Source organism: Lineus longissimus, chromosome 7, assembly GCF_910592395.1.
Source record: "Lineus longissimus chromosome 7, tnLinLong1.2, whole genome shotgun sequence".
NCBI lineage: Eukaryota > Metazoa > Nemertea > Pilidiophora > Heteronemertea > Lineidae > Lineus > Lineus longissimus.
Window position 1 is genome coordinate 11162628 of NC_088314.1, and position 16249 is coordinate 11178876.

The 16249-nt window shown below is 43.5% G+C and overlaps 3 protein-coding genes and 1 long non-coding RNA gene across 4 annotated transcripts; 2 read left to right on the plus strand and 2 right to left on the minus strand.

The window, feature by feature from the left end:
• The first annotated feature begins 1805 nt into the window (after positions 1-1805).
• On the plus strand, positions 1806-4196 carry LOC135491048 (uncharacterized). The gene has a single exon (XM_064776685.1). The coding sequence runs from the start codon at positions 1806-1808 to the stop codon at positions 4194-4196; it is 2391 nt and encodes a 796-aa protein (XP_064632755.1).
• Positions 4197-5770: 1574 nt separating this feature from the next.
• On the minus strand, positions 5771-7291 carry LOC135491701 (uncharacterized). The gene is made up of 3 exons (XR_010447867.1): positions 7150-7291; positions 6223-6286; positions 5771-5922 (listed from the first exon to the last, which is right to left on the minus strand). It is a non-coding gene; the product is annotated as an uncharacterized LOC135491701 (long non-coding RNA).
• Positions 7292-7976: 685 nt separating this feature from the next.
• LOC135491050 (uncharacterized) lies at positions 7977-10089 on the plus strand. The gene is made up of 2 exons (XM_064776690.1): positions 7977-8355; positions 8654-10089. Exons 1-2 carry the CDS (start codon positions 7977-7979, stop codon positions 10087-10089), a joined length of 1815 nt encoding a protein of 604 aa, XP_064632760.1.
• A 4850-nt stretch (positions 10090-14939) lies between these two features.
• On the minus strand, positions 14940-15758 carry LOC135491051 (uncharacterized). Its single transcript, XM_064776691.1, has one exon. It carries the CDS (start codon positions 15756-15758, stop codon positions 14940-14942), a length of 819 nt encoding a protein of 272 aa, XP_064632761.1.
• Between the last annotated feature and the right edge of the window lie 491 nt (positions 15759-16249).

The following is a 16249-nucleotide window of genomic DNA, read 5'->3' on the forward strand; positions in this document are numbered from 1 at the left end:
CACCGTCAGGTGCTGCCACCTATATTGTTAATTGCACTATCTAGCGCCCTACTGTGCATGAGTAATAAAGCAGATGCTTTCGAATGGACTCCCAATCACAGAGTTGTTCATACATCAACATAGTGTCAGAATAAAACCGATTTATAACGGCAATGGAAGGCCTCCTTCCTCCAAAACCCTTCAGGTTGGATGGAAATATTGCCGAGAGCTGGCGTAAGTGGAGACAGCAATTTGAATGGTATCGAACTGCCACAGATTTGAAGTCAAGGACTGAGGATCTTTAGTGAGCAACGCTCCTGCACTGCATAGGTGAGGAGGCCGTGGAAGTTTTCTCGAGTTCTCCGAAGCCGAGACGCGGACAAATATGCTCCACTTGTAAAGAAGTTTGAAGACTACTCTACCCCATAAAAAAAATGTGACATTTGAGAGACATGTTTTTAACTCCAGAATTCAGCTGGAAGGTGAGACTTTTGACAATTTTTTGACGGACCTGAAGAACGAGGTCAAAACCTGTGAATTTGGTACGCTTGCTGATTCGCTCATCAAAGATCGGATTGTTTACAGCATTCGTTCAAACCAAGTTCATGAAAGATTGTTAAGGGAACGAAAGTTAAACCTAGCCAAGGCGATAGACATTTGCCGGGCATCAGAACAGTCAAAATCACATTTAGAAAACCTGAAATCGTCAACTGCTAGCAACAGCAGCGTGTGCAAAAACACCACACATCCGGGTACTTCCAGCGTAAACAAAGTCAGCACTTGGCCAAAGAAATCGACAGGAGCCCAGCCCAAAGAATCGAAAACGCCAAGTTATCATGGTCAAAGCAACTGTGGTAAATGTGGAAAAGTGAACGCAAAATTCATAATAGCCAATGTGAAAACTGAAGCTATTCTTGGAGCAAAGTCTAGTGCAGACTAGGCCTACTGAAACGAATCTACGATGTGAATGAACGCATAAATGCCAATTAAAGCGCATCGCAAAATCCAATAGCACATCTCAAGCAATTCTAAACAAGTTTTTCGAGGATTTGTTTCATGGGATCGGATGCCTCAAGGTGCCAGAGCATCATATCAGCTTGAAGGAGGATGCAACGCCTATGATCTATCAGCCAAGGAAGATGCCAGAAGCACTCAAACGGCGTCTTAAAGCTGAACTTTCCAAAATGTATTGAACTACATTCAATACCTGCTTCAGAAGAATCCGTTTCAAACGTTTACCATTCGGAATTTCCAGTGCTTCAGAAGAATTTCAGAAAATCCTTGCACAGATTCTTGAAGGTCTAGAAGGTTGTTGTAATTCAGTGGATGATATTTTGTTGTTCGCCGACACCAAAGCAGAACATGATATAAGACTTCGCAAAGTTCTAGATCGTCTCCGCGAGGCAGGTTCGAGACTTAAACGAAGCAAATGCATAGTAGGTGTTACCGAGATCATCTATGTTATGTAGGGTTACTGTTAACGCAAAAGGGAGTAAAACCTTACCCTGTCGCCGCCAGCTAATTATGTATGTAACCATGCTTGTTTATACCACTTGCAGCTTGCCGCTAAGCTCCTCCCTCTTGCAGTCAATGAAACGACTTAATTACCATTCCTGATTTTAATCCCTTTCTCTGAACCAATCAGAGTAATTGCATTCATCCTGTACATATTTGTAACCGATATATGATATGTTTGTGGATAATAAAGCAGATTCAATTTAGTCTTAGATTAATCAAGTTGTTTAAGAGTTGTTTCTCACGAACCTGTTACCTCAATGTAACCCACTACATTGTTGGTGCCGTGACCAGGATACATTACATTCACGATGGCCGACCGGATAAAGGCCTCACGAGCTGCCCACAGGGGCCAAGCCACCAAAACTATCACCGCAATTGATAAGATTTTGGTCACCCTAAAAGCAATGGATCGAGCTATGATCACACCAGAAGACCTCGACGAGTTACACGCCAAACTCCAAATCCTAGAAACCAAAAGGAAAACGATCAAGAAGTTGGATGCAGAACTCCTGCTGCAAACCGAGGACGACCACGTCGCCGATGTGATCGTCAAGTACGATGACTATAACTCAGAACTTGAGGGAAAGGCTGCAACGTTCAAACGGATTGAACAACGACTGTCGGATCATCTGACACTAAAGCCCGCACCTGAACCTCAGCCACCGGTCCCACCTAGTCCAACAGCGCCAACGTTCGCACCAAGAACGAAGAATGTACAGCTACCAAAGCTGACATTACCAACATTTTCGGGAGACATCTTACAGTGGCAAACCTTCAACGATGTCTTCGCCGCCGCGATCCACAACAATACAAACCTTGACAACGTCCAGAAATTGCAATACCTCCGAGCCCAACTGTCTGGAGAAGCCGCCGACATCATTGCCGGACTGAGTTCAACAGATGCTAACTACGCCCATGCCATGGAGTTGCTGAGGAAACGTTACGGGGAAAAACATAAGGTGATCAGTGCCCTTATGCGCGCCTTCTGGGAGCTGCCCAGACCGTCGGAGGATATTCGTGGACTAAGAACATTCGTCGACAAGATTGAAACTTATGTCAGAGGACTGCAATCCCTCAACAAAACGGAAGACTCTTATGGGGACTTATTAGTGCCAATGCTATTAGATAAAATCCCGCCCAATACTAGGAAGCAGCTCACCCGGAGTAACGAGACAGCTGACTTTACTCTAAGGTCACTACGTGAGGCACTGGCAAAGGAGATCGAGGCGATGGACGTTGCCGAGACCAATGATACGATGCACACACTCAATGAAAGCATGGCTACAGCATCGTTTTTCACGCGTGATTCAAATTCACAGTTCAAACAGCGTAGGCCTAAACCTCAGGCCACTGGATATGCCGGACGAGGTGCCCGAGAGTCCAAATGTGTGTTCTGCAAACAATCACACAGATCTCTGGATTGTGTGGTTGTTACTAACATTGACAAAAGAGCAGATATCGTAAAAAGAGACCAGTTGTGCTGGAACTGTCTTGGACCGCATCAAGTCCGTAACTGTACATCCAAGTACAAATGCAAACACTGTAGCCAAAAGCATCATTCTACTCTTTGCAAAGAGAAACCCGATGGTCCAAACCTACCAGCTGCTAACAATTCAGAAACCAAAGGACTATCATGTGTCTTACCGCCCGATGACACTGCAGTTAATCACATCAACCAGATATCAGCCGTGCTACTGAAAACTGCAGTAGCAGACATTTCTTCCACCATAAGTAAACACAAAACCAGTGTCGCACTTCTTTTCGATGATGGCTCGCAGAAAAGCTTCATCACAGCAGAGGCCGCCACGAAACTAGGATTTCAACTCAACGAAACCTTAGATACGGAGATGGTGAACATTTCGACGTTAGGCGCAAACTCAACGGGAATGAAACGCCTAAATGCCGTTACGGTTGCAGTACATACGACCTGTGGATCGACGGTCCATATACGCGCTCTAGTTGTCCCGAAAATAACGACGCCTCTCAGGAATTACATCGATGAACGCATCGCGGATTTACCACACCTCAGAGGACTACAACTGGCACACCCTGTCAATACGGCCAATCCATTCGAGATATCAGTTCTTGTCGGCGCGGATTATTACTATTCAATCGTTGGATATCGTATAGTTCGCGGCAAAGGCCCCACCGCTATATCTTCGAGATTAGGATACCTCCTCTGTGGGCATACCCATCATCGAACAACTGTCAAGGATACAAATACGTTGTGTGGTCATGTTGCGCTTGAAACTTCCAAATTGGAACAATTCTGGGATCTTGAAAACATCGGGATTACAGACAACCCTAAGGAGAAGGAAATGACGTTCGATTCGTATACGGAAACTCATCTCAGCATGCGAGACAATCATTACACTGCCAAGCTCCCGTGGAGAGAGGACCATCCACCCCTGCCGACTAATTTCGCCGTATGCAATGCGAGGACACGGAACATGGTACGTAGACTCAAACCCGAAATTAGGGAAACGTATGATAGGATAATCAAGGATCAGCTCTTTCGTGACTTTGTTGAACTCGTTCCCGATGACAATGTCAAAACAGGTCACTATCTGCCGCATCACCCGGTTGCTAAGGATTCTGTGACAACGCCCATCCGCATAGTGTATGACTGTTCCTGCAAAACTGGCGCAAACCCGAGTTTAAATGACTGTTTAGAGGACTGGGCCACCACTTCTGAATGATCTGGCATCCATAATGTTAAGATTCCGCGCGCATAACATAGCGATTTCAGCTGATATCGAAAAGGCTTTTTTGAACGTGGGGCTTGAGTCTGATGACAGGCCGTACACGAAATTTCTATGGCTCTCCGATCCTGATGACCCAGAAAGCAGTTTCAACGTTTACCAATTCAAGGTGGTCCTCTTTGGAGCGTCGTGCAGCCCGTTCATTCTGAACGCAACCATCAAACACCATCTTGAGATAAACGCATCGGATGTCGCAAACGATATAACAAAGAACATTTATGTCGATAACCTCATCAGTGGATGCCCTGATGATAAAATCACCATGGATTACTACACCCAGAAGTATTAAGGTAGCAGGAAGGGTTGGGCGTTTGTGGTTTCTGAGTCTGAGGGGGTTGGTGTCTGTTGACTGTGCTTTAAGAGAGACTAGGCATGGCGCCAGTCTCTCTTAAAGCACAGTCAACAGGCATTTGGTCTCAGTATTTGGGTTTTGATTGCCATGACTGTACCCCTGTAAAAGTCAGAGGAGGAGAAGTTTGGAATGATGAAAGCATTGAAGAAGAAGAAATGTTATTATTGAGGAAAGCAAAATTTATTATGAGACTAGAAGGCAGTGTCCTGACTTGATTATTTTGAAAATGGCGGTCTGAACACATTAAAAGGTGGAACATGGCATTTTATCGACTTTGAAGTGTTCCGCAGTTAAAGGGAGACTATAGGCAGCAGCTAGGTAGGCAAGATAAAGTCATACAAATTTGCCAATAGGGGTCAGTCATATCTCTAGGCATGGCGCCAGTCTCTCTTAAAGCACAGTCAACAGGCATTTGGTCTTAGTATTTGGGTAAGTACAAAATCAAGGCAGCTCAGAGAGCAATGATTGAACGATGCTGTGGACAAGTCCAAGGATACTGCATCAGTCACGACCAACTTCTCATCAGAAAGCGTCACCACCAGCATATTCAATGTTCAGTTCCAACCTGTACCAGTCCAATGCACGCCTGTCATGGTCAGCAGTGGTCAGCTTAGCGCGATATGGAACATTCTTCCGAAACTCAAGCGAGGGAAGTCTGCTCATTAGCCTATCTCGCGCACTGCTCCTTCTTGTCAAACATCGTAGTGAAATCGTGGTACAGTGGGGCGTCCTCGAGGATTGCAGCTGGTCGGACAGACGTGAGGTGGAATGTGGGCGGCTGCACTTCTTCGTTGATGTGCGATGGCAGATAGCACAGTTGTTGCGTTGCATGACAGCTGAAAGTGAATGTGATATCATAGAACTGAGGCGTTTGCAATGAGACTATAGTTGAAGTAGAAGCAAGGAGTGAAATGGGCCATCTTCCAGTGACTAATATACAGAGTAAGGGCACTGGGTGTTGTTAGATTCAGCATTGAATGTATTCCTCATACAAGCGTGAATAGTGTGGACATACAGTGAGAGGTGAGAGACCCCTATTGACTACTTCTTGTAACTTTATCTTGAATATTATATTAGTATTGAACTTCCAGCCATGGAATATGAAGAAATTGAAGTTGTAGGCATGGAATATGAAAAATTATTCAACGGTGAAAGACATTATTCCATGAGGCTTTGCCGTGATCGCAAAGGACGCGACGCGATTGGTTCACATGCTAATGAGGTATGAATGATAATGATAATTACCTCTATAATGCTACTTGGATAGCGACTGTGTCGTTGATTGCAACAGTGGTCTATGTCAATGTGTGCCTGTAATGTCAATGAAGTATGATGAGGTGATGACGATAGTGCAATTATTAAATATTGGCAAGAGATCATACTGCAACATAGGTCTTGTTTTTGACAGATGACTGTGCGACATTCCCATTGGGTCTTGTTAGAGTCAGCGCTGCATGTATTCCTTGTACAAGCTTGAATAGTTGTGACGGACTTTGAGGGGTGAGAGACCCCTATCGGCTACTTCGGCTAACTTTATCTTGCCTACCTAGCTGCTAGCAATAGTGCCCCTTTATCAAGACTGAAACCCACTGTGCGGGGCTAAGAAATTACCTTTATAATCCTAGTTGGATAACCACTGTGTAGATGATTTGAAGAGTGCTCTGTGGATGTGTGCCTGTAATGTCAATGAAAGTATGATGAGGTGATGACGATAGTGGAATGACGAAATATTGGAAAGAGATCTATTCCTAGAAGAACATATGTCCTGTTATGACTAGGTGGCGCATTTTAGAATCAGCAGTGAGCACTGTGTGTAACATGGTGGAGGCAGCGGAGATAATAACTGTGTCAAAAGTATTGTTATAGGGCCTTCCCTAGGCCCATGGGGTTAAATTTACAATCCACGATTGAAAAGACGTAGTTTGATCGCATTCAACTATAAATCCATTGAACAGTTGTGTTCCTTTAGTCAACCGATGACCTTTTGTTGGGCCATGATCGGGGATTGTAAACTGTAAATGTATTATGGACTGGGAGACGGGGGAAACACAAGTGAAATAGACCAAAACAAGTGATTTTGGGGCTTTGGTTAAGACGCATGCCCCACATGCGCCATGCGGGATTATACGGTTCATGTGAACTTGTTTGTTGACATCTACATGATCTAGTGCTGTTATTGGTCATGGTACATGGTAGGCCTAATCATCATGGCTATATGTTTCAGGAAAAGCTCGGAGTAAAGTGAACTGCCGATGAATAATGATGTTGTTCATGTTTACCATGTTTACTAGTACATAGCCATAGGGTATGCACTGGCCAGTGCACTTTCTGCACGTCGTCATGGTCATGTACGTGATACCTTGCATATTTTGTTTTTTGAATGCGCATGCTTTTTGGGCAAAATCACTTGTACCAACACTAATGAATAATGTCTTCTTATCCCTATGACTCCATACACAGTGAGGGCATTGTCCCATTCCCATCAAATGGTAACTTATTGTACCGTATTAGGGTGGAAGTTGGGGAGCAGATACCTACCGTTGCACGCCTGTCATATATAATCAGCAGTGTAGCGCGATATGGAACATTCTTCAGAAACTCAAGCGAGGGAAGTCTGCTCATTAGCATATCTCGCGCACTGCTCCTTCTTGTCAAACATCGTAGTGAAATCGTAATGGAAAACGTCTGGCTTTGCGCCAGACGTTGAGACTAATAAGTGAAGAACTAATAGGTAAAGAACTTCTACTTGCGCGAGACTGCTCTGATAAAATTATCATTGCAGAGACTACGGTGACGTACACATATATTTTTTACAATCAAAAATGCCCTCAAAAGACGACATGGAATGATTATTTTATTGATATTTCCTACTATATACCTTCCAATTATCACTTTATACAAATAGATCGGCGTTAGGTCGCATGCTTTTCTTTCCTGGCGACACTATAAAGCAAAATAGTTGCAACCCCGTAAATGCGCTATAAGTCCAATAATAAGTGACGGTGACCTGTTATAAATGTTTCGCCAGCTTCCCTTTTTTGCCGCTACGCGGCGCGTTGGGCCCTTGCATCGAGGCCAACAAACTCATGAAATCTAGTGGATTCCATCTCAGAGAATGGAGCAGCAATAGCCAGGGACTGCGCGATTTGGCCGCGAATGATCACACCGTGAACACTAACTCTAGCGTGAACGTGCTAGGTTTACAGTGGGATACCAACGATGACGTAATCACGTATCCAAACAAAGAGACTAGTTACTTGACCGGAAACCATGGTGACTTGATTACCAAACGCGAATGCCTTAAACTAACATCTAGCCTGTATGACCCCTTGGGTTATGTGTCCCCCACACATATCACTGCAAAAATGTTTCTCCAGAAACTGTGGTCACATCAGCTAGATTGGGACGAGCCATTGCCCGCTGATCTTCGTGAACAATGGATCGCTTTACGCCAAGAGCTATCGATTGTCAGGAACACTTGCGTCATCAGACCATATTTCAACTCCATGCCAAGTGACGCATCATATGAGCTACACGTGTTCTGTGATGCCAGCGCCAAAGCGTATGGTGGGGTGGTCTACCTACGCCAAATTCACACTAACACTGTATCTCTCGTCATCTCCAAGGCCCGGGTGACCCCTGTCAAACAACTGCTGACAATACCACGCGCCGAGCTGATGGGAGCCTTACTTGGCACGCGCCTGATTAACTTTGCTTACAACAGCCTGAAAGGTCCGATGCAAAGTCAGAAATGCGTACTTTGGTCAGACAGCCAAATCGTTTTGCACTGGTTAGCAAGTGATAAGAGACTTCCTTGTTTCGTTCAGAACAGAGTCACCGAGATCAAGAGTTTCAGTATCATAAACGAGTTCAATTACTGCAATACGCATGAAAACCCTGCCGACTTGATTTCACGCGGAATAACTTCAGCACAACTTGCCTCCAGTGACATTTGGTGGGCACGGACCTAAGTGGTTAACTACAGGCAACTGGCCCATACCAAAACTATGCGATAGCAAAATCCTGCATACCTTGACTGTAGCCGAGGAACCACGTGAGAAAGTTGACAACAAGGCCACGTGCCTTCTAGGCCAAGCCACGCGCCTAGGATTAGCGGAGATTATCGACCCAAACAGACACTCATCAATGGGAAAATTACTGCGTGTTACCGCATTTGTCCTGCGCTTTACACACAACATCCGCACCGATCGTAATAAGCGAACTACTGGAGTTCTCACCGCTCAGGAAATCAGTAAAGCTGAACTGTCATGGATAAAGGACATTCAGAGTCTCACGTACGAGAGCGAAATCATCGCCCTGAGGAAAAAGGAGAAATCGCTTGGGCAATTGTCGCGCCAACTTCGCCTTTTCATTGACGCTGATGAAATACTGCGTGTGGGTGGAAGGCTTCATAACGCACCTTTGGATTACAGGTCCAAGTTTCCAATCCTACTTCCACCGAAAACACGCTTCACCGAACTCCTAGTGATGGACGCTCACTCAATGGTGAAACACTCAGGACAACAAGCTACCATGACTCAACTCCGCCATCGGTTTTGGATTACTCAGTTGAGACAATACGCAAAATCTTTACTGAGGACTTGTGTCATGTGCAAAAGGGTTAACGGGAAACCCTACAAGAAGCCAATCCCCGCACCACTTCAAGCCATGAGATTGCATGAAGCACCCAGCTTCACTGTTACCGGCTGCGATTTCACTGGAGAATGTTACGTAACTCTAGCAGGCAAGGAACACAAGTCGTACATATGCCTGTTTACATGTGCCGTTACGAGAGCAGTCCATCTTGAATTAGTATTGGACCTTAGTACAGAAACTTTTCTACGTTTCGCTGCCCGGAGGTCTCTCCCTAGCAAAATGCTCTCAGACAATGGCTCCACGTACCTTTCAGCTGCGGATCAATTACATAAACTCATGAAAGCGCCTCAAGTTCAGGCCTACTTAGCGGGCCATCGAGTTGAGTGGAAATTCATTCCTAAACGCGCCCCATGGTTTGGGGGTTTTTGGGAGCGCCTCATTGGAGTTACCAAAATGACACTAAAGAAGGTGCTAGGCCGTGCCTTTGTTTCTGCTGATGAGCTACAAACTGTTCTAGCTGAAATTGAAGCGGTGATTAATGATCGCCCATTGACTTATGTCTCATCTGACTCTAATGATCTTCCGCCATTAACGCCATCACATTTACTGAATGGACGCCCCATTACAGTATTACCGTACTACACCATGGATATAGATGAGTTACAGGACCCTAGCTTTGATCAGGACACCTTGCAAAAACGCTCACAACGACTGGCAAAAATCCACTGTAGCTTTTGGAAACGCTGGTCCCAGGAGTATCTTGCAGTATTACGCGAAAAAGACAATCTCTCTGGGAAAGGCGCACTAGTAAACCGAATTCGCACTGGAGATATCGTCATGGTTAACAATGATCAACTTCCTCGCCTCAAGTGGCAAGCCTAAACAAGGGCAATGATGGACTTGTGCGTTCCGCCGAGATTAGAACGCGCACTGGCAAAACCAACAGACCCATTACAAAACCGTACCCACTTGAGGTAAACGTTGACAATCAGTCTGAGATTAAAACTGATGAAAGATAAGCTGCGCTTACACCACGAAATATTGGTGGACCAATTGCACTTACACCACCACATTGCCGCGACAAATTGGTTCGGCAATCCATTGCCGATACAAATTGCCGAGCGAATTTGTCCCACCAAGCTTGATGGTCCAAATTCGCCCGGCTTGTTGAAAGCTCGGCTTTGTCGTGGTGTAAGCGCAAATGGATCGGCAATTAGCTAGTTAGATGGTTCGGCTCCAGGTGGCGTTTTCGAAATGGCGCTTTCTGCTTATTGTTTGCGCGCCATCTGTAGCCGGATTTTATAACTAGCTGCAGCGCTGGTGTAAGCGCTTGGTGGATTTTCGATGGTGCGGCATTGGTTCCCGAACCAAGATTGGTGGTCCATTTTCAGGTGGTGTAAGTGCGGCAACACGTAAAGCGGCTCTGGAAGCCCGACAACGTATAACGGACTGGTCTGGTGCGCTTAATGCATTTTTTGACACATAGTAGATTTACTGCTACTGGACACTTGCAATCTTGGATTTATTAGCATCAATCACTGAGTTTGAAGATTGCAATATATTTCAGTGTTTTATAATTTAGTCACTTATAATTACTTTCGGACTAACTCACTGCATTTATGATCTAGTTTGTAGTAATAGTTTCTAGCCAATACTTGCCAATACGGTATCATATTTGTGGATTTATACATGTGTTTCCTCTTGCTAAGAATTGAACCACCCAGGTTCCTACGGATTACTTCATTCTGGCTACTTTGGATAACCAATGTTTTCTTTCCATCTGGAATAACTGTGGATAACATGTGTTCTTCATTCATGCATCTTAATCTTTAAATTTGTCTTAGGCACTGTAACCATCCTGTCTACCAGTATACTTCCTGTTTATTGTGTACTCTACATTTTGACCATGCAGTCTCATTTGTAGTTATTCTGCCTCACTTCACTCCAAGGTAGCCAAGTCTTTGATTAACAGCTTAATTGATAATTGCTACACCAGACTAATCTTGGGATTAAGATTTATTTGTACTTTGTTTCGATGCCCACTTCAGACGTCTTATAATTTGACTGGTATAACTTTAGCTTTGATCTACCCGGTTCAGTTGATTGTAACAGATTCTTCACAACTTATTTAAACACAACGCAATGGACTTACGTTATTATCAGCTTAACTTTCTAATTAGATTTTCTAAGAATCCATCTTTTTTGGGCCGGAGAATGTCGCCGCCAGCTAATTATGTATGTAACCATGCTTGTTTATACCACTTGCAGCTTGCCGCTAAGCTCCTCCCTCTTGCAGTCAATGAAACGACTTAATTACCATTCCTGATTTTAATCCCTTTCTCTGAACCAATCAGAGTAATTGCATTCATCCTGTACATATTTGTAACCGATATATGATATGTTTGTGGATAATAAAGCAGATTCAATTTAGTCTTAGATTAACCAAGTTGTTTAAGAGTTGTTCCTCACGAACCTGTTACCTCAATGTAACCCACTACAAACCCAGCCAAGGTTCAGGCTATAATCAAGATGCCTCACCCACAGGACAAACACGCATTGATGAGATTCATTTGCATTGCATGGTCCAATACTTCGGCAAATTCATACCCAACCTATGTAGAGATTTTGACCCTTTTTCGCCTTTGGCATCATTGTAAAATATTTCCTTTAAAGGTTTCTTTAATTTAACAAAGTGTTTTGACTTGGATGTAAATTTTAGTTAACCATCCATTTTTAAAATAATGTCATTTGGGTCCCTTTTCTGCATCTTTTCCCTTTTAACCCTGTCCAGCTTGGAATATAATTGTTCAAGTCAGTCCTACGATTTTTCATCAAGATTTAAGAATTCTACTATTTGGATTATCAAAGTGTGAATATGGATTCTAACCAGTCAAAATACCAGGTAATTATCTGGTCCCTTTTTCTAAGTCATCTTTTTAAATCTATCTGTGTCTATACCAATTTTATTCGAGCTATTTTAAAATTCTTTGACGTCTGGTAAAATTTAAGTGCATTATGGAAGCTGTACAAATCTTTGTTTACTGTGTATTTTACACTACGGGTCAATGACCTGGGACCTGAGTCAAGTTGACGGTCCCTTTTCAAAAGTTCGTCATTCCAAAACTGCGCATTTAAAATACGTGCGGTTTTCGACTTTAGGTCAATATATCTTTACACTCGGCTTTTGGCACAATAATTACTTTTAATTAGCTTCCATGATGTTTATTTTAAAGAAGTTAAGGCGAATCCGTCACTTGTCGTTTGGTGATGACTTCATACCGTCTCACTTTCTTCAAGTTGTCGACGATGTCTCGTCAACTTCTAAATGTCAAAATTATACACATCGTATGTGACTTTTAGTCTTGTGAACCGACGTCAGGGTATTTTTCATGTGATCTTATGAGGTTTTGTGTAACTATGGACTTGCGAAATATATTTACCTCTTTAGGCAGCTCGATTGGTTTTTCGTCAAAAGGCGTAACTTTTACCGGGAAAATATTGCACGAGGTTTTGGGCTACGTTTTACGATCGGTTATATCGTCGGGCATAAAGTTTAATAACATCGATCAAAACCTGTGTATGAGGTGATAAAGTACTACCTTAATGTTGATATCCTTAGGATATTTGGAACTGTTATCAGTCAGTGGTGCGGTATTTCGTCAGTTATCCATTGTTTACGGTTTCCTTCTTGGTAAAAATTAACTGTTAATGACGCGATGTATCTCGACCAATCCAAATGCGCATGGGATGTGACGTCACCTGATTGACACGGGGAGTTGATTGAAAACCATTGTTGCGTTGGCGCGAGAAAAATAAGTAACGTCGTTTGGCTTTCTTCAAAAGAGAGGGGTTTCGCTCGTGGTAACGTCGTGACGTTGTTAACGAACAATTTTACGTAAAAGGCACGCTGGGTGCGATACGTCGTCTGTATAGATTATTGCTTTTACGATACGTCGTCTATATAGATTGTTGTCTTTACGATACGTCGTTTGTCTCAATTGTCAAACTGGGTTGCTCCTTGCGATATAAAAGCTGGGATTCACATTGGGCGAAAGAGTTTTAGAAAACCAGTGTTGGTGGGAACTCTCGTCAAACGAAACCAAATCCGTGGTCCCAGTCTCTGTACTGTATCTATCGTACGTCGTAACGTTGAATGGTATCTGTATTCGTCGCTCATGTAAGAAATACGTGTAACCATCGTCTATATATACATCTGGAATATTTAAGGAATTGAACCCGAGGCGGAGGACCTTGGTTGAGTTACCAAGACACTCGTGGGTGGAGCTAAAATACAGTCCAAACCCGAGCCGACAGGCGAGGGTTTGGACGAAATTTTAGCTCCACCCGAGAGTGTCTTGGTAACTCAACCAAGGTCCGAAGCCGAGGGTTCAATTTCTATTCTAAAATACCTCAAACTTAAAAAGATAGGCCACGAAAATAACTTGAATATGTGCGAATTTGGCAAATTCCATCCATCGCCGGCCCGGCCGGAGCGCCGGTAGCGCCATTGTTTACATTATGTTACGGCAACGTTACAGAAAATGAGACATGTACATTTTGTACAGCGCGCATAGGAAGTCCGCATCGGCTCGCTCAAGTGATGCTAAAATCCGCGCAAATGGGCTATTTGGAGCGTTTTTCTCGGCAAATATGTGTAGTGCTCATTAAAAAACTTAGGGTGGTTGATGCTTCCTTGACTGATTTGTGTTTGAAGCAGTGTTTTGAGAGCCTCAAACTTCTGAAGTGAGCTGAAATTCCATTGACGTGACGTGTGCATGGTTCCACATTTTAGTGCAACCCGAGGGAACTTTGGTAGAGCATCTTGGTTGCGTGTCCAAAACACTCCGCTCTCAGAACGAGGCTTATGCATTTTCCATTTAAAAGTTGACTTTACGGTACCAAGGTATTTTAGAATCCGTTATCAAATAAACCCTATTATACGTTATATCATTTCATTTTCTTGTGTTCGAACCCAAAACATTTTTGTAGTCGGCCCTAATGTTGAAAGTGCAACGTTAAAAACGCTACACTATCAATTGTTCTGTAGGGACTGTATATTGATTAAGGATTCTAAAATACAAATTCATCGCACGTGCTCTCATATCTCGCCATTGCTCGTTGTTGTCGTTACACATAAACCGTCTCAACCAAATACACAACACTCCCCCCTGAAAATCGAGGAGGCGAGATTTTCAATAACACAATGAACCTAACCCGCCGTAAGGCTTAATTCTGAGAAATGTATGCTGAACACAATAGCTCCAAAATGCAAGACCTAGCATACATAAGTAAACAACTACACCTAATTCTATACCCTATAGAATATACCGTCAAATAACTCAAATACACATAATGACAAATCTAATGCTAAGAGTATTCCCCCCATTTACCAACCTGGGAAATGTGAATTACAACCTTCTGGTAAGAAACTCTGATGATGATATACCTAGTAATAGTAATAATAGTATACTAATACATGTAATCAAAATGTTAAGAATTTTGACCCCTTGATAGAGATTTGGCAATCAGTTGACATGCATGTATCTGACAACTACGACTGAGTAACCAAAACTCAACTCCAATTCTTGTATGTCACTCTGGATTAAATGTCTATTCTGCGGGTTCCAACAAACGCAACTTCTGAATAGGCCTTCTCATCAATCCTCTCTTGGTTTTCACTGTGACTGACCTAACCAACCCGTCTCTTCCTGGGTGTGTGGCCATCACACGTCCTAGTGCCCAAGTTTTCTGATGTTGTCCTCCGCCACTAGAACGATGTCTCCCTCTTGCAGATTATCTCGTATCTCTGTCCATTTTGAACGGCGCTGTAATTCCACAAGGTATTCACTTGTCCACCTTTTCCAAAACTGTTTGGATATCCTCTGTTGATAGGCCCATCTCCTTTCAAGTGACAACTCTGGCTTGTATACAGATGGCAGCAACTGCAGATTTCTTCCTATGATCAAGTGACCAGGGGTTAATGGAAGAGGATCCTCCTTGTCAGCCGAGATATCCGATAAGGGTCGAGAATTGATTTGAGCTTCTGCATCAGTGAGCACGGTCTGAAGCTCGGTAAATGTCAGGCTGGCCTTTCTGAGAATCTTTGAGAGAGCTCGTTTTACACTTCCAACAAGTCGTTCATAAAATCCTCCATGCCATGGAGCCCTAGGAGTTATGAACTTCCACTCGATTCCTTCCAGTCTGAGTTTATCCTTGATTCTCGCATTGTTGTGGAACAAACGGTAAAGCAATGAAGCTGCACTCTCAAATGTTTTTGCATTATCGGAGTAGATGGTACAACACTTTCCACGCCGATTCATCATGCGTCTCAATGCTTGTAGGAACTCCTCTGTTGTCAAATTTGCTGTCAGCTCTAAATGCACTGCCCTGGTGGCCATACATGTGAATATGAGGATGTAAGCCTTGTTGCTTCCAGCTCCATGTTTTCCACTGACATGTACTTCTCTAACATAGAGTGGTCCAGCATAGTCCACTCCAATGTTGGTAAATGGTGGCGATACATTAACCCTTTCCTCTGGCAACGGCGCCATTTTCTGCTCTAATTTTCTGGCACTTCTACATTTCTTACATGGTAGGACTCTGCGAACTTCCTGCCGGCCACATACTAACCAGTATTTGCTTCTCAAGTTAGACAAGGTTTGAACAACTCCTGTGTGTCCAAAGATGATGTGATAGTGGATTATCAACATTTCCACAAATCTATTGTGATTAGGCAATATGATGGGGTTTCTAAGCTCATCTGGCAGTAGTGCTTTGTGTAGTCTCCCCCCAACACGGAGTAACTTCAGTTTCTCATCCCATATCGGATCAAGCTGTTTCAAGCGGCTATTTGCAGGAATCGAAAGATTATTCTGTACTGCATGAATTTCCACTGATAGAAAATGCTTGTTCTTGAGCCCAACGTAACCAATACAACTCCTCTTCTCTTTGATCAGTGAGAGTCAAGATTGCATTTTCTTCTCGAACATGTTGCCCATCTCCTGTCCTCACTCGGTACTTTAAGCTTCGGACTCTATTCATC